The sequence below is a fragment of the Hyposmocoma kahamanoa genome, unplaced genomic scaffold (assembly GCF_003589595.1).
Source record: "Hyposmocoma kahamanoa isolate Upper Pololo Valley unplaced genomic scaffold, ASM358959v1 224, whole genome shotgun sequence".
In the NCBI taxonomy this organism is placed as follows: Eukaryota; Metazoa; Arthropoda; class Insecta; order Lepidoptera; family Cosmopterigidae; genus Hyposmocoma; species Hyposmocoma kahamanoa.
In genome coordinates this window covers 5,777,064-5,799,506 of record NW_020653743.1, presented here as the reverse complement: position 1 = coordinate 5,799,506, position 22,443 = coordinate 5,777,064, and the positions used below count along the sequence as shown (strand labels likewise).

The 22,443-nt window shown below is 37.6% G+C and overlaps 1 protein-coding gene across 1 annotated transcript; it reads left to right on the top strand.

Annotated features, from left to right (window-relative positions):
• The first annotated feature begins 18,295 nt into the window (after positions 1 to 18,295).
• Positions 18,296 to 18,634, top strand: LOC113228265. The gene has a single exon (XM_026461531.1). The coding sequence runs from the start codon at positions 18,296 to 18,298 to the stop codon at positions 18,632 to 18,634; it is 339 nt and encodes a 112-aa protein (XP_026317316.1).
• The last annotated feature ends 3,809 nt before the right edge of the window (positions 18,635 to 22,443 follow it).

The following is a 22,443-nucleotide window of genomic DNA, read 5'->3' as shown; positions in this document are numbered from 1 at the left end:
CCTTCAAGACGGCTAAGTCGGTTTCCTTCGCGCAGTCATATACTTTAAAGTTTTTTTTTACATTATATAAATGTAATTTAAATTTATTCATAACCAACGCTTCAAGTCTATCTAAACACGTAATATTTATATTAGTAGGAAAAATATTATGTGTTGTAAAATAATTTATAACAAAAATTTACATTTTAGGCTCAATTTATACTGCGGCGGAACGGAATGGAAGCGAATTTTTGTAACGATATTGTACATTGCATAATGCACTTTGTGGTCAATTGTGTAACGTACAAACTTGATACGAGCAAGCGCGAGAATTCCGCGGAAGATTTTGGCTCGTATCTAAGTTTGTAAGTGTAACACAATTGACCATAATGTTCATTCTGCAATGTACAATATCGTTACAAACATTTGCTTCCATTCCGTTCCGCCGTAATATAAATAGAGCTTTAGAGATTCCCGAATGCATTCACCAATTTTTCTTGCAAAAATATTCTAGTAAATTTATTTCATAAAATATGATCTTACTTTTTGCGCAATCGGACGCCGACAGAAAAATGCTTTAATTATATTTAAATGTTTCAAGTTTATTGTAATAGTTAATTGTAAATTAGCAATCGAGGCGCCTCGAGCGGCTTTCAGTAATCACGTACTATTCGATTGTAGGTATAAGTGCGATGGCAGCCTGTGGAATGTTTCGTATGTATTGAAACGTAATGACTTCGTAATACGCAAGACAACAACTCACTAAAAACTTAAGTGTAAAAGGCGTGGGCGCGGATTACAGAATTTGAACAAACGCAAACGTGATCTCATCTCAACGTTCACATTGGACTTTTAAAAAGTGATTCCCACCCGCGCACACCCAATGTTATAACACCAACAAACCACCACAACACCCACACACTCTTCCTTCTAATGATTTTGTCAGAAATATTGTCGGTTTCGCACTGAAAATTGAAGGCTGTAATTCTAAGGAAGTTGTTACCTATTTGTGTACTATATTTATTATTGTATCTTATTGTCTATCGAGTTAAGTATCGACGCGGTACGTCGACATAACCTTACAGACTATGAAATTTGGCTTTAAAAATATATGACACATGTATTATGGCTTTAAGCAAGTCAATGAATTCATTAAACTTCTATTTATTGTAACGGACGCAAGTCCCATCCTACATGTTACGATTTAGCGAGATATCTATACATATTTTATTTATATACTGATAATTTTTTAACAATATTCTGTAGAGTTTTACAAAATTATTTTATTGTCTTTTAAAAGTCATTGATAGTTAGGTAGTGGATAATACATTGAGTAGTGTTTATTGAAAGCGTATTGCAATTAAATATACATAAATAGATGTTTGAATTATATCTGAAACACTTCATTGATATTAGAATTTTCGCAGTTACATATCTTTGCGACTAAGTCCGATAGCTAAACATATGGGAGTAATCATATCAGTAGGTACATGTAACCAACATTGTGTCAATCTAGCTATCGAATGTGATAAATTTTAAATCGAGATTTTTTTCATATAGCAACACTAGCAACAATACTTCTCCCCAGTGATATAATTTGAAACCACATTCGATGGCTTAGAATTATGATAAAATGGGTAGTTTTAAAGAGAAAACAAGTATAATTAGCTCCTGTGAACATTGGTGTTATAGGTACTACTGACAATATGCAGCGCGGTCTGTATGACAATAAAACATGGAGCCGTAGTCAGCGCCATATTATTATCCTTTTCTAAAATATGTTTTTTTCATTTAATATTATGTAATCAGATAAAAGAAGTATGCACATTTAGCCAGGGAAATATGTCGATGTATCCGTAGCAAATTTACTCTTTTTCTTCTCCTTTTTTATCAGTTTTAATTTAAAATAACTTTGACACTGACTATGGCTTTTCGATAATATAATGTAAAACCAAGACCGCGCCTGCTTTTAGATGTACAAGTAAAACTTACCGTAAAAATAATTAATGTTTGAAATGTATATTATGATCGGTGGTTTTTTTGAGAAATAAAGATAGTTACATACTCCTGAGCAGAATGATTTCGTTATTGGGTCAGTGCTACATTGGCCACCGTCCTTTAACAATTTCTGCCGTTCTTGTCACAAACTGTTGGTAACTTTCGAGATATTAGCACCTATAGTTATTTGTTATGCAAGGCTGCAAAGTTGTTGATTGACGCAAGTGCTTGTATTGAAACCTGAGCAAGTGAAAGCGGCTAAGATTGAATTGGTTCAAAAATAGAATCCTGGACGTAGCGAGGGTTTCAAGGCACGAGATGCAAAACAAATTTGCTGCCGAGCGAAACACACAACTTTTCACCTCACTATAGAGAGGAAAATGATAGACGAAAAAACAGAACTTGAACTATAACAAATCAGTTTTATTCATTCATACATCAAAAATATACCAACGGATTTATATTACATAAATAATGTACGATAAATCGCGCAGTTAAACGTGTCATTATGTTTTTTTTTCATCGAAAGAAAATGTTTAGTGAAGTTCGAATTTCAAAAACCTTTCCACACTAGCGTGGTTTCTAATGAGAAAGAAAGGTTTTCCGAGCTAGTGAGGTGGAAAGATTTTATTTCTTTGAAAAATGTCAATTACTCTGCGTTGAAACTGAAACGAAATAAGACTTATATAACCGCTTTTAGGGGTTGTAGATTTCGTTTCGCTGATTCCAGCTATATTTATAACTAACTGAATTTCTCTAAAAATATCGATTACGTTGTTTGTGTTAAGGACGGTAGATTTCCTACCTTTCTTTATTTGTTAAGATACTCGCTAAGCTGACTTATTGTGATGTAGAAAAAAGCATTGCAAAAAACGTGTGATGAGCCAGTCACGTTGCGCCGTCACACAATGGATGGATCCTATGTGTTTTCCGGCTAAGAAACAAAATGTCAATGTCAAAAACTAACGATTAGGTGCCAGTAAGTGGGTAACTGATTGATGATTAGTTTCTTGTCGTTTATATTTTCTTTCTTCAATTATGAAAAGTTAAGACGCTTGTGGACGCACGCTAATAAAGCACAGAATTTATGTTGACGCAAGACTTTTTCGTAGCAGTAGAGTTCCTTTTGAAAGAGTTCGTCTAAGGAAGTACTGCCACCTAGCCTATTTCTGGTAGTCAAGCATGACACTTACGCTAAGAACACACGAAGCGATTTTCACCTGCGCCCGCCGTGGTTGCGGAACCACGGTCTCCGTAGATGTATGTATGTAAAATTTAGTGGTACTTTTCACGACGCGTTTTACACCCGTGACAGGACCGGTGGACGGCCCGCAGCGTCCGCGGTCGCTTCGCCCGCCGCGATCTCTATCGATTGTAAATAACCGCGACTTGCGGTCGTCTCCCGCCAAGTTTGCGGGCTGTTCCGCAATCGCATCTACGTGACCGCACTAACATTTATTCAATCAGATTAATGAAATACGTAAAATATTGAAATAAAACGGCGGTCCCGCAGCCGCGGCGGGCGCGTTGGAAACTGCTCCGTTAGTTGTTAACCTTACAAATAAGAAACGTTCTCTTAAGCCTTTCATAGACCGTACTTAAATAGTAGCGCACACAAAAATGGCGATACTTTTCTACACGTAGTGTTTATATTGATTCAATTAATGGTTAAACGAACTTACCTAAAGTGATGTTCTATCATAATTATACGAAGCGCCTCGTCCGAAGAGATTAGTAATTGAAGATTATGTAGTACTTGTAGTAACGCATAGGTACCACTACTCTGCAAATAGTTAGGAGTTTTTGTTATATAAAAAAAATATATAGATATATTGAGGGTACACTTTCGCAGCAACGCCATCTTAGTTCGTTATTTTTCATATAGTTTAGAGCCCTGCATTGATGTATATTTTCAGAATGATTAGTAATGAGAGCGGTTCGCTTAGGGCGGGAGGGAATCAGTTACTAATCTCTTCGGACGAGGCGCTTCGTATAATTATAATAGAACTTCACTTTAGGTAAGTTTGTTTAATCGCCTCGTCCTCGAGATTAGAAATTGAAGATTATGTAGTATTTGTAGACTTTGAGAGTATGACAAGACTAAAATATCATCAATGATAACAGAGGAATAAGTACAAGATAATATATTTGAATGAAACATTTTCATATTGTACGTACAATTTACCAAGCAAATCGGATATAATACGTATATTTTGTTTATGTTAGGTATAAATTTACTTAATTAGTACGGCACTAAATAAAAATAAATGCAAATCAAAAAGAATATTTCTAAACACAGCTTAGATAATAATGTGTTACAATTTAAACACCGATAGTAATTAAGCATTAACTGAAAACTTAATTATTCATTATAATAATTAATACAATTGTAAGTGTGATCGAATTTAATCACAGACCTAGTAATTTACTCTAATGAGCTGTTATGACTTTTAAGAATTAAATAATTAGCTAGTGATATTTATGGTACTTAAATTAATTTCGATTTAATATCGATAGAGCTAAAGAAGTAAGTTTCGTCATTATTAACTATATATCTCTGATAGAACCTTGCAAGTGTTGGAGTTTCCGCTCCAACCGGCGGTATTACGGATTGTATCGATGCTTACCCCGCGGGAGCGCGCACCCGAGGTGGCGGCGTGTCGCGTGCTATACGCGCTGAATACCGTAACGTCCATGCCACAATCGCTAAGTGTGCGTTTTATCCAACCGTTGAGCGTTTGCGTACCTACTGGTTTATGCGGTTTTTATTAGCAACGAACAAACTATCAGATTTTCGCGGTTCTGTTCAAATAGCCCAACAGGGTTTCAGCTGGACACATTGACGGATTTTCTGTGAAAAATGGTAAGTATAAAATAGGCTGCTTAGAACCAATTTCGGTAGTTTTTTAAATATCCGGGATTTTTATTAGTATATGTCCTGGAGTCGTTTGTATATTTTTAATATTAATTTTTGAAAGAGTTTGAACCCTGTGTGCGGTAATGAGAGCAAGTAAGGTAACTGTTTTGTTCGAGAGTAGTTCTAAAGACAATTCTATATTTGGGTACCATTCAGTTACTCGGTCTAAGACGCAATTGGATCCCAAGTAACGTTGTATTTAGGTTGCGGTAGTCGCAGACGAAATATGCCCTTAAAAAACCTCTGTGGCCTGTCGTAGTTAGATATTGTCGGGGCCTAGTAAGGACACTAAGGACAGAGCCGATCTACAAGAGTGTAAAGTTCCATATTGACTTCCCTGGTCATACAGTTGTGTTAAAAAGTCTATCACAGATGGTACGGAGGTTTACATTAATAGAGTTATTTCTACAGAAGTTCCACCATTTTCTAAGACAAACATCGTACTGTTTTATAGAGTTTGGCGACAGGGATGCCAGCCATATACTTAGCGACGATGTGGGTAAGCTTCTTCTTGATAGCGCGATCTGCACAATATCCCTGCAACCAGGGTAATCGTGCTGTATATCGAGCAGGAACTGGAATGAGATATTAAGGCATTACTTTGTGCGGAAAACTCTAAAGTTTCCGAAACGAGAAGCTTTAAACATGGGGTATGATGGTTGCGTTGACCATAAAGGTACGATCATAATACCTTGTGCTTCTCCTGAAATAATTTTTCTGAAACATTTTAAAATTACTGAAAATGGGGGAAAAGTGTAAAAATAGAAGTTCGACCATGAGACGGTAAAAGAATTTATTGCAAAAGCATCTGGGTCTTTGTGCCAAGAGATGTATTTGGGTCATTTTTTATTTTTATCTCTAGACAGTTGAAAGCGTGCGTTATAGATTTAAAGGCCCAGTCTGCTAGCTCCCATTCGATGTCAAAATGAAACCTTCTTGACTCAAAATCTGCAATTGTATTGTCGCAGGACTTGATGTACGAAGCAAATACGAACAGCTTTCTTTCCTCACACCATTGCCAAATTTCTCTCGTTATTTGAGTTAGGTGGGGACATTGTACACCTCTCATTCGGTTAATATAATATGATAGTGCGGTTGAGTTATCTACCCGTAGTAGTACCTCGCAGTTGTAAAGGTCACGTGCGTAAATTTTAAGAGCTATAAAAGCGGCCAATAACTCGAGATAATTAATATGTCGTTCTCGTTCTATGTTAGACCATTGCCCGTTCGCTGTATCACCGTCACAGGCCGCCCCCCACCCCGTAGTTGAGGCGTCGGAAAAAAATTCTTCGGAACGGAAGACATCGCTGCGAATGCGGTGATGCGAGTTTTGGATGTTTTGTAACCACCAACATTGGTGGAAGGAATGACCAAACAGGAGCCAGTCGTCAAGGTACAAGGTATAGAGGAGACCCGCGGATCGCAATAGTTTTACAACAGGTTTCGTTATTTTTGTAAAAACGTATGGTGTCGTGTTAAGACCGAACGGTAAAACATTAAATTCATAGGTATTTCCTTCAAAAATAAATCGTAGATATTTCGTGGATTTTTATTAAAAAGTACGCGTCCTTCAAATCGAGAGTAGCCATGTAACAAACTCGAGTAACGAGCTTGACTGCCGTGCGTACATTTTGTAATGAAATTTTTAAAAAAATTAAAATGATCTGTTTTAATATATTTATTTAATTTAATTAAGGTTAAGTATAAAGCGCATTTTACCGTTCGGATTTGGTAGAAGAAATATGGTAGAAATAAATTGGCCCTCACACGTTGCACTACGTTACGTTACATTTCGAAATGGCACCGATTTTGAGTAAATCACGTATAGTCTCCGCATAGTGTGATCTCTCCTCGTCAATATACGTAGGAGTTGAAGGCACGGAGTCCTGAACTACCAGGCTTGAAAAGTTTATTTTATACCCATCAATCCATGAAAGATTAGTGTGATAACTTGTGGCAAGTGCCCACTGTTTATAAAAAAGAGATAAACGGCCAACGTATTTAACTGTATCTAATATCGGCGGCGCGGTGGCGGATGCGCGTGGGACAGCCTCGATGAGTGCGCAGGCGGCGGCGGTGGAAACGGCCCTCGTGGAGCTGCAGGCTCGCGGCTCCTCAACGGCGCTTGTGGACCAGCTTTGCGGTTTAAAGGCCGCGATACTGTAGATTTCAATCGTTTCATCGGAACTTGTTTAGTTGACTCAGCTATTAATTCCACGCCAGACATATTTACAGCCATTGCAGTTTTTAACGTCTCTGCCAGATTTTGACCGAAGAGAAAAGTATCCATATCCACCTTCATGTTGACGAGGTGTTCTTTTAAATCTTTCTTTAAAGAAAACAATATAAAATTCCTCCCTGTCACACTACGTGTTGTATGACACATAAAATGCGACTGATAGCGATGAGCTTTTGTAATAAGTCATTATCTTTATTGTTGGAATTTAGTAGCATGGTGAGAATTTCGCCTAAGCATGATAAGGCGGTCGCCATTTGTTTTTGTTTAGCTTCAATGCCTTTGTCTCGTTTTGCGATGATTTCTGGGACCGCAGCTTTTATCTCCAGATTAAGCTTGGGAGCATCTATATGCAAGCAGTTCGCAGGAATCGGATGTTTAGAAATAAGTTCTTTTCGAATTTCTTTGGTAATCCCTCGGTAGCGAGTAGCTATTTCCTTGCGAATGTCTTTACCGTACTGAACGGTAGATGAATGGTCATCACCTTGCAAAGTACCTTGGAGTGCCGAGGTCGCTCCCCGAAGTCTTCAGCAAATCGAAGAGGCTGCTGAGATTCCTGGAGGAGCTTGGGTGGCACGAGTAGGACCCTGCACCCACCACACGCAAAATAGGCGCTTCGACGTCGAGTTGCGGAAACTAGCCCGTTGCACCAATACCAATACCAATACCATGGTCATCACCTAATATTTGTAGTATGTCCGTGTACAAAGTTGCAGGTTCTTCTTCAGTTGCTTTCTTTTCTTCAGTGTCAACTGCTGACGTATTTGCACCTTCTTGGGGCAGGACATCATTGTTTGAAACATTCGTAATCGTGCTGGCAAGAGTCTGCTGATCTTTATGTGGAACATCCACAGGTTCATCGTCTAGGATGTCTGATAACCAGTCACTTGGCTGCAAAACGGTCACTGCTGAAAACGAGCATCGATACTTTGATGGTAGGTAGGTACATAAGTACGTAGTAAGTATATAAATATGCGCTTTGTTGTAAATAATACAAATAGTTACTAATGTTAATTTAATCGTTTGCACAAAACGTGTCGAGTAAGCCCCAATGACTACTCAGAGTGCATTCTTGTTGTTAACGTGAATACGTTAAAAATCGAGATTTAATTACATTATATCGTTTCACAGAAGTATATACGCGTGGGAACAATGCATAGTATTAATATGCTTTTGAAATTCTCTGCATTGTAAGAAGATAACGATCGTTATCGTGTCGACAGGTTAGGTAAACAATCCCCAACGGATTGCACGCCAACCGTTAGATTTATGCGCCGAAATAGGCCCAGTAACTACTCGGAATGCATTTGAAAACGTAGGTAAATATGTAATAATATGTTTAGGTAAATACCTGTTTCAGTCTCGTTATACGGTGTCGGTATAACATCCTCCTGAGGTGGCGAACTGCGTGCCGAATCACTTTCACTTTCATCACGAATTTTTCGTTGTAACTTACGTACTTTATGCATTAAATAATAATAATAATAATAATAACGCACACACTCAACATAGCCCCGCACTAGGGAAACCCTGTGTTGCGGGTGCCATGGACACACACATAGACAACCACAAATTACACCCAAACTCACGAGAGAAATAAATGTAGGCCATACAAATATTTCTCCCGGCCCGGGAATCGAACCCGGGAACCTCTGCGTGGCAGTCCGATATAGTAACCGTTGGGCCACGGAGGCAGTTACTAATCTAAATCTTCTACGTATTTCCTAGAACGTTTACGTTTGGGCATATTTACTAGTAAAAAACAGTAAATATCTATAAAAGACACGAATAATAATAAAATGGCTTGAGTGGTCAGGCACAATAACGAACTAAGATGGCGCTGCTGTGAAAGTTTATCCTCAACATATCTATATGTATTTTTTTATATAACAAAAATTCCTAACTATGTGCAGAGTGATGGTACCTATGCGTTACTACAAGTCCTACATAATCTTCAATTACTAACCTCGAGGACGAAGCGGAAGTATAATAGAAAATGTTCAACGCATGTAAATCATTACATTTTGTCAATACGTTGTTGATATTTCTCTATGGAAAAGCGTAGGCGGCAACTACACAGAAAGCACTTGAAAATGGCACTATAAAACCCGTAGTTAGTTTTTTGAGATACATATATATAATATAGCGAAACAAGGTATCCCGTATCTACTATCATATTTTAATATTTCATTTTACGGTAAATGCTGGTCATGAAAGGGTTGAGCCACAGTATACAAAGATTTGTTTATACTGTTGAGTGTACCTCAAGCTTTTACCATATTTTAGACACGAATCGATATCTGAGATTCACATTCGGTATATTTACCATGTTTTTAGCTGAAAACCCCTAAAAATAGGCATATAAAAAGAGACTTTCCTTTTGTTAACAAAAAATCAAGTTGGAAACTAGCCGGAGAGCACGAGCAACCTTCGGAATTTGTTTGTTGAGGATACCTAAAAAAATATTCCGCGGTATTTTTATCTGAAATTGCTAGAATCCAACGTGAGACGTTGAAAAAAGATATCACGTAGAATAGATACTTGTCAACCGAAAAATACCCTAATGAAAAACTTGTTTCGATTTGAACGAGTATCTAAATAGAATAATAATAGACCATATATCGATCCCTCCTAAGTAAAGAACCGTAAGCCCAAGTTTAAACTTTAAAGTTGAGGCTACACGAACCTAATCTTGTGAGTTGTGAGTCGCGTAATTTATGCAGCATTCTTTTTCATGTTATAGTCCGGTTTGTGCCACACGACTACGCAAAATGAGTTGTGTGCCAACACAGAATAATAAACACAGTAGAAGTGGTTAGTTAGCGTCTGACGCGTGCCAACTATAGGACTCGAAAGACCTAATTGAGCTTTGACATCAGAATCGCGGCAGCGTTAATGGGTATTGTATAATTACTTATTTCAATAAATATTTATTTTATTATTATATTATATTATATTACCCAAAATTTACTATTACCATCACATTGCAATAAGTGTAATATCTTTTTTTTTTTATACATGACAGGCAATTATTGAGCTTTTTTGCTACTTAGTAATATTACCACCACTTACACACACCTGTACCCGAACATTGCTGAGAACGGTACCCATAGACTAGAGAAGATAGATATTACGCAGTGCCCAAGGAGCACACTTTATACGCCTTAAAACTGTTATATCTATAAACAGTCTTAATATGGTATTCATTTAGATAATAGTTCTCTATAAATTGTTTTAGAAAAAAGGAATTGTTCTTATCATTGACTTACAATTATATGGACGTCGGGTCCGCGCTAAAAAGTGTCCGCACTTGTAAGGCGCTAAAATCGTATACAGAGCGCCAAACTCCGCTTTAGTCTTCATTTGTTCGACTGACAGCGCGATACTGCGATGACATTACAATTTAAATTTCGAATAGGTTGACTTGGGACATTTTTTTCGTGGTTTTTGTATTAGACCCGTCGTCCATTAACTGCCTCCGTGGCCGAACGGTTACCATACCGGACTGCCACGCAGAGGTCCCAGGTTCGATTCCCGCGAGTGTGGTTGCCGCCATGCTCGTCATGTAGCGAGGAGTCCTGGGAGGCGGTGGCCTCCTTTTGCGCAGAGGTTATGTCGCAAAAGGAGGCCGCGGAGCGGGTGCGCGAGGACGCGCCAGACGCGCACCCGCTTCGGCGCAGACGTACGGGGAGAAGGCGAAGGCAGTTCGCTGCTCGCCTGATCCCCTAGTGAGACCAGCGGGCTCTGGACAGGGACTCCGGAGCCTGCATTGCACGGCCTCACTCGTCTGGGGGGCGGGTCGGAGGACAACCGACTCGCCCCTCCGTTGGCGCGGGAGCCCTGGCGTAAGCTAGGGCGGCCGGGCGGCGTCGTGGTGAATGTTCACTGATCCCACGGCGCCGACGCAACCGGCGAGAGGGAAACCCGGGGGGGTTTTAGTGGGGTAGGCCCTCCAGTCTGGAGGGAGAGTCCCCACATAACCCCTGAGTCTCCCTGGGCTCAGGGGTATCCATAAAGATTTCCCCCTCGTCAAATAAAAAAAAAAAAAAAAAAAAAAAGGTTCGATTCCCGGGCCGGGAGAAATATTTGTATGGCCTACAATTATTTCTCTCGTGAGTTTGGGTGTAATTTGTGGTTGTCTATGTGTGTGTCCATGGCACCCACGACACAGGGTTTCCCTAGTGCGGGGCTATGTTGAGTGTGTGCGTTATTATTATTATTATTATTATTATTATTTGTAAGTCAATGGTTCTTATAGACTTATTTCACTCAAGTCATAGTTTTAACACCTTCTTAATACCACACAAATTAATTAAGTGTAATCTCGTTTAAGATTTACTCTTATAGTCCTTATTTTAAGTTCATCTGTAGAACAACTGAATTCGAACTCGAATTTTCGTTATTTATTAGAAATCATTGACTTACAATCTTAGAATAATAACGCATAGAATGATAGTTTCATATCAAAGGAACTGTCACAAGTGAGGCAAAAATCAAATTCATGCAGGCTAGTTTTAGTAGTAGGTTAATTTTCGGTTTTAGTGAATATTTATATAAAAATACAAGTTGAAACGCGTTACTTCCTTGTGGAATGTGATGTTAGTATCTATTTTATGTTTGTGTGACGTGATGTTAGTATCTATTTTATGTTTGTGTGACGTATTTTTACACTAATTTACCGCACACTTCGTCATTTTTAGCTAAAATTCTGGAGCTGTTCGCGGGGCAAGTTGACCTTGAGCACTGAAAGCCCGCCCGCTCGTGTAGGCCCTTAGGGAGCGCTTTAATTTGCCTCACTTAGCGTGTGCGGGCTAGGTTTCTATGCGTTATTATTCTAAGCTTACAATTATATGGACGTCGGGTCCGCGCTAAAAAGTGTCCGAACTTATAGGGCGTTAAAATCGTATACAGAGCGTCATTCACGCTTTAGTCTTCGATTGTTCGACTGACAGCGAAGCAAGCAAAATTAGACAGTACTGCGATGACATTACAATTTAAATTCAACGTTTTAGCTTTTTCATATTCCTTTACATGTCACTACGTTTAAATAGGTTGACTTGGGACATTTTTTTCGTGGTTTTTGTATTAGACCCGTCGTCCATTTATTTGTAAGTCAATGTTAGAAATACATCGCTTAAAAATATAACAAAGAATTAAGGAACTCAAAATGTATTAATCTATTACGTTTGCTGTGAATGTAAAAAGTAAAACTAATTATAAAATTAGATGGCCTTAAATCGTCTATTTATTTTAATAATAATAATAATAATGCACACACTCAACATAGCCCCGCACTAGGGAAACCCTGTGTTGCGGGTGCCATGGACACACACGTAGACAAGCACAAATTACACCCAAACTCACGAGAGAAATAAATGTAAGCCATACAAATATTTCTCCCGACCCGGGAATCGAACCTGGGACCTCTGCATGGCAGTCCGGCACAGTAACCGTTCGGACACGGAGTCAGTTATATTAATTATAATATTAATTAGATTCAACATTAATCTCTAATCAGTCTGAACAAAAAATCATTTTCCTTTGCCTTACAAAATTAAGTAAATTGATTATTTGTTGTGCATTTGGTGACACTATGTTAACGTTAGAAATAATCAATGAGTTTCGACCTATATTTAATATTTAAAGTTGACGAGTGGTAAGTTGTGGTGTGGATGTACCAACTGCTCGGCTTTGTTTCTCAATAGCTGATTTCGTTTTGCTTCATACCGGGGAGCGGCCTAAGCGGGAGAAAGAATCGCGAACTCAACACGCACCGACTGGTAATTTTACAATTCAGAACCAAGTTCTCTAATAATAATTCTACTTAAGCTGCTTGTTAATAATACGAGGGATGTGCGATGTTGAAAACGTAGTAACGATCAAACTAGCGATGCATCAGCAACTGATAGATTAAACAAAATTTTAAAATGTTAGAATCCCCACATTTTCCTCACATAGCGCCAATCTCCACAAATTCCCCAATCTAGTTGAAACTCCCCACAATTTGGGGAATTCCCCACAAATTGGCAACCCTAGATACCATAGTCGTAATTCGCGCTCGGGCCGGTCGTGGCCGGCATTTGTTTGTTCACAAATAAATAAACATTGTGAAGTAATTCCGTGTTGTGAAATGATAAAAACAATTGAAATGAGCGCGTAAACTACTGTACTTCAATGTTGTGTATGTGTATTGTGCCGTCTATCAATAGAATACAGTGAAATCATTGTGTGAAATGTGGTTGGCGTGAAGAAATAACCTCAATTTTGTAATGAAAATTTTATTTCTTCCAACATAAGTTAGGTATGTCATTAAAATATTCCTTATATTTATATGATAGGGAATTTATCTACCTTTCTAGTCGTATATAACACATTCCATATAATTAATTATACAGAATAACGTTTTTTTGCGACAAATTGGATTTTTTCAATTGTTTTTTTACCTAGTATTTTGAAAAGTTTTTTACTGCATAATACGCTCACTATTCCTATAACTTTATAAAGGTTTTGTAATACTGTCAAAAGAAAAAATCGCTTAGAAACATAGAATTCTAGACAATCATAAAAACTTCATAGGAGTGAAAGTTGTTCTACAAGATCAACTAAACTAAAGCAAGTAAAAATAATCTTTTCGTATTCTAAAGTTTTCTATAGATAAAGGTATAGACAAAATGCTCTTAACTGTGTTTTGAAAAAAGCTTTAAATTCTTATAGCCATTTTTATTTTTAAAGAATGAAGTACGAACTATAAAGTAGCTGAGAAAAATTTCTTTTCTTTTTAAAAAGTAAATCTAAGTTGAAATTAGCTTGAAGAAGCCTAGAACTTCTTGGAAATGTTTTGTTTTGTGAGTTATTTTGTATATTTAAGCTTTTTATAAATATTCAAAACCAAAAAACGATAACTGTATTTTATTAAGTTTATATTTTATACACAATATTACAATACAATATTTAAAATTTAGCGAGCGCATTACTTTTATGGCAGGTTTTACAGAACTTTTCACAATTTAAAGTCGCACGTCAATTTGCGCTTTCTAACCGATTAAACATTGCGCGAAAAAGTCAGAAATATTATATCTAATTTCGCCATGTTGCAATTTTGATAGTTTATATTTTGTAAGCCATTAAACTTGAAATGTATTAGTAGTAAGAGAATTGCGTCTTATGTTTGTAACGCTTTAGTATTTTGGTTTTAAAATAGCATTACTAATAAAACTATCATAGACTATAAATTATCTAAAAACTGTCTACATTCTACAAATGGTCTTGTAGCATTCTAGAAGGGTTACTTGTGAAAAAATATAAGAATCACTCTTAACACTACCTACAGATAGTTTCTCAAAGCACTCTTGTGATCTACTAATAAAGTTGTGCCCACTTTTACTTTAAATTATCTAGAAACCTTCTTCGAGGTATCTTGAGGGAATTTGAACTTTTAAAATATTCAATCGAATTAAATTCTATTAGATATCTTATAGTATATATTTAGGTATGGGTGTGCTGCTTGGGTGTAAAGGTACTTTGAGCGGTGAATCTTAGCGGGACGAGTTTTGAATTTTGGACTTCCTTTAAGTCGAGATATTTCTACCCGAACCTACATTTTAAGAGGCAAGGTGTTAGGGGACCGCCTCTCGGGTCCCAAACCCCGCGCGCTGATATTAATATAAATAAAATAAGGACACGCGGAGAAAATTTCACAAAGGTACGTCGTGAACAAGCGCCTGATGGCGACTGACGGGGCATCACGCGCCGCGGCGTGTCGTAAAAACCGCTGTGATATGATTATGATTTGGTTTTAAGTCTTATTTGTAGAGTAGTGGCCAGTTGCGTTTCTAACAAAAACTTTTCATTTAAAATGTGTGGTAAAATATTTTTTGCAATTTCTGCCATTTCGAGTACTCTTACCTCAGTTGATCCCATATAGTCTATTGATCCTTACCAGAGACCGGATCGAATGGCATAAAATTTTTTTGTAAAAATTGCCTTTTATCTTGCTGAGTGTACCATTTTTTCAAAATCTGTGAATGCCAATCAAAATATCTTCAAAATTCATGGATTCGTCTAGAATCGTCTTCCTGTAACTACAACGATTAAGGTAGCTGACCTTGCTGCCCCGTCTCAAATTTACACCCTGTATATGATTAAAGTATATCCTATCGTGTAACAAATTAGCACATTCTTTAGGCAATATCCTTAGGTGTATGGTATATTTTTTGTAAGATCGTTATTTAATAGTAAATACCTAAAATACCTAAACCATTTGAGGGAGCAATACAGTTCCTTCCGCTTCTCCTCCGGAGATTCGCCTTAACTTAAAATATTTAATTGTGTATTTGTATCTCATAGTTCCCCGCCTGATCCCTTTTTTTCACTCTTTCACAATTTTCCTAATCCTGTTTCCAAATTTCATTATAAACTTCCCCATTTTAAAAACAAGTCATACACCTTGTAAGTAGCTGAAACGTTGTTATACTGTTTTTCTTCCATCTACCATTTTCCTCGTTATAGTGGGGTGAAAAGTTGTGTGTTTCGCTTGGTAGTAAAGTTGTTTTGCGTCTCGTGCCTTGAAACCGTCGCTACGCTCAAGATTTTATTTTTGAACCACTCGCGGTTTCAATACAAGCACTCGCGCCAAACAAATAACTATAATAAAATAATTATTAATACAAAGATCGAACACTCAGAAAAAATACTCAGAAAAAATTCCTTCGATCCGGTCGGATTCGGATAATTGAATAGCAATTCAATAAAAACTTAAAAAATAAAATAGCCAATAATAATCATTTAGAAGAAGCACTGTTCACAATTTTAGAAAATGACTTGAAAGAACGATTATTTTAACCTTCAATTCCAGGTGGACTGTTTCTTAAAAAACACATCACAATAAACCACTAGAATAGTTATAAAACTAAAATATAATAATGAAAAAGTAAATAATATATCAACAAAACTTTCTTCATATTAATATTAATTATTGCTGGTTAAATTACAAGCACATGGGACTTCGCAACTTATGTCTCAGGGTGTTGGGCACAGTGGCAGTGCCCCTAAGATCTTTGATAAAATAACAATATAAAGATTTATTGCCCCAATAACGATACAAAAATATAGTACAAAAATGTTCTATAGAGGTCTGAAGCAAAAGGCAATGGCTCAGCTTTTTGCTCAACACTGGTTTTCAGCCATTCCCCTTTTCCCGGAGATCTAGAACGAGGCATACAGTAATAGGTGGAGGTATAGTAATTAAAAGAAAAACTTATACACAATACTAAACAATAAGAAATAAAAAAGGTATATATTAGTGGCATGTGTACTTATACGTATGTGTTTGTCTCAGTGTGTCTCTCTCTGTGTGTGTATGTGTGTAAGGTGTATCATATGAATGTGTGTGGATGTATTTACCTGTTACGGAAAGTTGTGAGTGAATGTGAGTATGTCCATTTTAGTTTAGAAAAAGTTTTTTTTTTTAATGAGATCTTTCCAACAAGCGTGATTCAAAACGCTGCAGCAATTTGTTTTTTTATCAAAGCCTTTTTATATTTCATTTTGAAATGTTGTTCACTTGTTTTTTCTCTTAAAGGCGGAGAAGATCAATCCATATTTTTGCTGCCGTGTACCTAAAACAGCGCCTGTATCGTGTAGTTTTGTGGCTAGGAGTCTTTATCTGATTTTGAGAGGCGGCACGCAAGCTTCTAAGAGCGCCGTCACTGACTCACATAAGCTTCTCAAAAAGATATTCCGGTTTTTGTATTCTTTGTGATTCGAATTTTATGAAAATCGATTCAAGTGCACACGAATCTAACGATTGTTTGTATCGATTTACTTCAATGCGATTTTCAAACGCATCGATTCAATAGAAAGTTAAATCGAGTCGTCTCGATCAGAATACAATAAAAACTTTGTAATAATATCATTAAATTTGAACAAAACTCGATTTACAACAGAAATTTAGTTGTAAATAGTTTTTGACCTCGATTTCAGGCACTAATGGTTTTTAACCCGATTTAAACCCGGCGTTAACAAAGCGCCCATCACTGTTCGTGACACGTTTCTTCGTAGGTTTCTGATCAACCTTTTATAAAATATAAAAATGATCAACTCATTTTGTTCATAAACGCCACTAAAAAGCTTTATCCAAAGTATTAAAGATTGAACGTTATAAAGCCATAACGTGGCGACCGCAATAAAAACGAATGGGTTGAAGGGCGGGCGGTCCCTTTTCATAGGTAAAAACTACATTGTCCCGAAGCGACCTATAAAATGAGATAACCTCATATGTTACGCACGAAATATTTCTGATTTATATGTTGGGAAAACGATCTCGCAGTATGGAGAGCAGTAGCAAAAAGATGGAAATATTTATGTCTCCTCGCAATATACATATAGTACACTGCTTCTATTTTCTCAATGTCCCGCGGCAAACTTCGTGTTTCGCTTATAGGATGGAAAAAAATGTTTCGGCTGTCGTCAGGTTTTAGACAGTTATCATCAAAATTTGCCTTTGGTACGCTATTACATTTTTTTATTTAAAGCTATGTCAGACGAAGAAATGCGTTAAGATACGGACTGAATTGAAATGATTAATAACCGGAAAAACATTCATTTTTAGTTATATAAAAGAAGCACACTTTATTTAGTTTATATTTCTGTTACCTTGCTAATTGTCATGGAATAAATCTGGTGTGTTATGCTGATGACACCCTGGTGCTCGCCGGAGGGGAGGATTTCGAGAGGACCATCCGGTTCGCTGAGCTCGGGGTTTCTCGCGCCGTCGAAAATATCGAGGAGCTGGGCTTGCGAGTAGCGCCTCAGAAAACTGAGGCGCTGTGGTTCCACAAACTCCCAATAGGGAGGGAATCTCCCAGCTTCTCGATTCGCGTTGGTGACGTCGACGTCCAAGTGGGGCAGTACTTAAAATACATGGGCCTCATCCTGGACGGTCGCTGGGATTTCGAGGAACACTTCCGGCGCCTGGTTCCCCGGATCGATAGGGTGGCGGGTGCATTGCACCGGTTGCTGCCCAACCTGGGGGGTCCTTCGGAGGAAGTTCGCCGTTTATACGGTGGGGTGGTGCGATCCGTGGCCCTGTATGGGGCACCCGTCTGGTCACATCGACTGACGGGCGTCGAGCATTGCAGAGCCATGCTCAATGGCGTGAGCACCGCATGGCCATAAGGATCGCACGAGAATACCACACTGTATCCTTTGACGCGGCGACTGTCCTGGCGCGGTTTTCCCCGCTAGACATTCTGGCGGAGATGGACGCGCGTATTTACACGCGCCTCCGCCAGGCGGAGGAAGCTGCGCCGCCGGAAGTGCTGTTGCAGGAGCGCCGACGGGCGTTCGAAAAGTGGCGCGAGAGGCTGGAACAGCCGTGGATCTCGCACCAGCGCGCCGTCGGCGCGATCCTGCCCAACCTCGAAGTCTGGTTGAGCCAGCGGAAGTGCGTCACTACGTTCCGACTGACACAGATACTCACCGGGCACGGATGCTTCGGTGAGTAATCATATCGGACATGAGTCGACGATGCAGTGCCACCACTGTGGGAGGGACCAAGATTTCGCCCAGCACACGCTGGAGGAGTGACCCGCATGGGCCTCCGAGCGGAACATCCTGCATCATGTTGCCCGGATCGGGCGAGATCTTTCTCCGCCAGGCATAGTAGCGTCTATGTGTGCGGATCAAGAGTCCCATGAGGCAGTGGTCTCCTTCTGTGAAGCGGTGATGCTTCAGAAGGAGGTCGCCGAGCGTGATCGGGAGAGGGCCGAGCCCGCACGGCGGCGGCGTATTTTCGCAGCTGCGGGCGATCGGAGCGGGGGCTTCATTCGCCAGTAAGTTAGGCAGCCGCGAGGAGGACGACGGGGCGGTGTGGGCCGCTTCGTCGTGAGGAGAAGAGGGGGAGGACGTAGCTCCTCCTAGGTGCTGGGGGGTTCCGGTGCGCAAAGTCGATCCCGGATTTTTCCCACTACAGCACCCAACAAGGCCACCGTGGGGTTTTAGCCGACAGAAGACCGGCATAATCTCCCGCTGCCCCGGCGGCGGAGGTATCTTAGCAGGATTTCCCCACGCAAAAAAAGGCCCCCAGCCAATAAACCACTATAGTTTTAACATTACAAATAAGCTTACTTAAAGCGCGTTATGGTACGAAAAGCCAATGTAAGGTTAAAGTAATATTGTTTTAAGAGGTTGTGGTAGGCCCCCTGTACTTACTAGAGGGAATAATTATTATTTCTTCCTGTAGTTCTACATATCTATATATCTATTCTATCCACCTGAATGGGTCATGGCCAGTTAATTCTTCCCGTAGCTCATCTATGTTCACCAAGGAATTTTTCTTTTCTCGTGAGTCACGTTGTTACTAAAACTCCTTAACATTTCAATTGCAGAGATATTGTCCTCCAAGTACGCAGAGGCTATAATAATAAACCTTCAGTATAAAGTTTTTATTTAAGAATAAGAATAAGAATAGTTTATTGCGTAAGCACCGAGACACACATGATCTTAAAATTAATACATTATTATAAACTTTAAACTAAAATACAGTACCTACAACAAAAGTTAAAACATAATTATAATGATTAAAACAAAATAAAAATAAAAATAATAAAAAAATTATTAAAAATGTAATAATAAATGCGTGTCGCGGCGCACGCAAACGGGATTTGCTCAACTATTAGCTACAGGCTGATAGATTTCAGCCTGGAGCGCTGGTTTTCAGCAAACCCGATATGAGTGAAGCATTGACTCGAGCATAAACAAAACAAATACATGCGTAACATGTGCGTGAGGCTTGGTATGTATAAAAATATTTACACTAGATATATAAAACGAATACATAGATAAATAATATTTCATTGTAGTTGAAACCGTAAACGGCAAATTTTTAATATCAATGCTTTTTTAACGTATAATATCGTTGTATCAACCGTAATCTTATTATAGAAGTATAATACATTGCCCTTTAAATTGATTTGAGACTTTGTGAAGACGACTGTCGAGAACAATTAGTTCATTTTTATTACTATGTTATAGATTATTTTCAACCTTTTAGTACATAATATATCTTTCGAGAGAACGGGATATTTTTATTGTATTAATTTAAATGCCTTTAATGACTACGAAATAAAACACCAAATATATAGATAAATTTCTTATTATATATTTTTACATTTGAAATAATACAGGCGGTTACATAGAAAATAAATAAGTCTTAAGATTTACAGTGATTGTGATGTCACAAGTTAACAGACGATCTGTACAAAAAAAAATGTTAATAAAAAAAACACAAATATCACCAAAACAGAGTTAACGTTAGTTACGAAAAACTAGACTTAAGTTTAATTTGAATGTGTTCAATAAAATAGGTCTATTCCACTTAGAGTCGCTTGTAGTATCAATTGGACTACGTGGAATTTATCACGATAAGTCGCTATTAAACCTTAAATAAAGGTGTGAGTGACTATATCCATCAAAGTCCAATTTATATATGGACCCATGGATAACGACTGTTCTGGTACATATTGGAAGGCTATTTTAAAATACGAGCTGTAAACACGTTGAGTGTATTATTAAACACAAACATAAAAAAACTATTTTGTGCTGTGTTACAAATTACTTGTACATATACAAAAAGTGTTATTCACAATCGTCGTTTAACATCTAAATATCAATAGTATTGTATTAATTAGTTTTGAGTTACACAGTTCCGTTATTACACACAATGTGTTAGTGCATGCCTTTAAAACAAATAGAAATATAAAACAGTAGTATATTAAAGATTACGTACAAAAAAATTCAACGAGTATTATGATATTTATTCAGGCGGATAACAAAAAAAAAAAGATCTTGAAAAGTATGTTAAAATATAAATAAATACAACTTTGTAATCGTACCGCAAACAGCTTTAAAAATGCGAATAAAATTATTGAGCCATACAGTTTTACAAAGTTATGTATTCTGTTTAAAGAAAACTAACACAATTTTGGAAAAAGTTTAGTATGTAAAGCAAGATAGTTTGGAACAGGATTCCAACACAGAAGCCACAAAAGAATTTAAAATAAAATGCAGTCTCTAAATTAACAAAAAATGTCTTTCTACTTTGACAGAAAAATGGAATGCGTGATCGCTGTAGGAAGTATAAAAAATTGGCACAATAGTACTAAGGCGGTTATATATAGGCTTATTGAAGACAATATCAAAAAACCTGGCAACATTTTTAAAACTTATTGGCTATACATTCTTTCCAAATTGGCCTATAATATGTATATTTTACATTGAAAATATATTTATAACACTGAAATTACTAACGTGAGACCCAGTAACCAACCATAAGAGTGACATTGTCCTCATTCACTGATGCCCAGTATCTACAAGAACTACTACACAATACTAAACTCTCAGATTATCTTTCATCCATTGAAAGTTGAACTATGTTTTTTACATTCAAAGTTTTGGTTCCTACTAAAAACATTAAAAATAAATATAAAATACAAATATACTGTAAATTATCTAACCCTCAAAAAAACTTTTCAATACAAAATATACATAATACTCGGTTACAGTTACGTACATACAACATGGAACATTTATTTTCACGAATTACGACCAAGCATTTAGTTATACTTAAATATTTATTGAAATAATACTACAGGTGACAAAACCTACAAACACTAAATACGTATACTTGGTCACAAATAACATTACAAAATCGATAAAACCAATTATTTTTTAATTCAGTTCATGTAAAAGCAGCGGTTTTGCGAGTCATTTCACGATTAATAGAACTATATACATCCAGTACTTTAAAATAAGATTCAGAGTAGTAATATTAGAAAACAGTTCTTTCTAATACTGGTGGTGCGGAGGGAAAACTAACTAGCCTACTGCACCACCGGTATCATAGAAAAAGGGAAACTCCTTCAACTTGAAGAAAGCCCCTTGTAGTTTCTGACAGATTACTTGTGACCATGTTTACATAATGGTGTATTTATTATATAATATTACTTATATATACGTACGCATCTAGAGTATCTTGACAGACGACTGTAACCTTTTCTAATTTCATCACATCGTTCACTATATTTTTTTTTATAATGTCCAGTATCTCACCGAGTTATACAGGTTGTCAAAAACGTACGAACGAAATTTCATTACGTGACTCTATTTTTACTGATACGTAATGATAACTAATACTGCACAGTCTCCAAGTATTATTAAAAAAAACCCTTTCCACACAAGGTGTACAATCAGTTAATTGTGTTTTTGTATGGACATAAAATAATTCGTGAATTGGAAGTTCTTCAGTGTAAAGGGG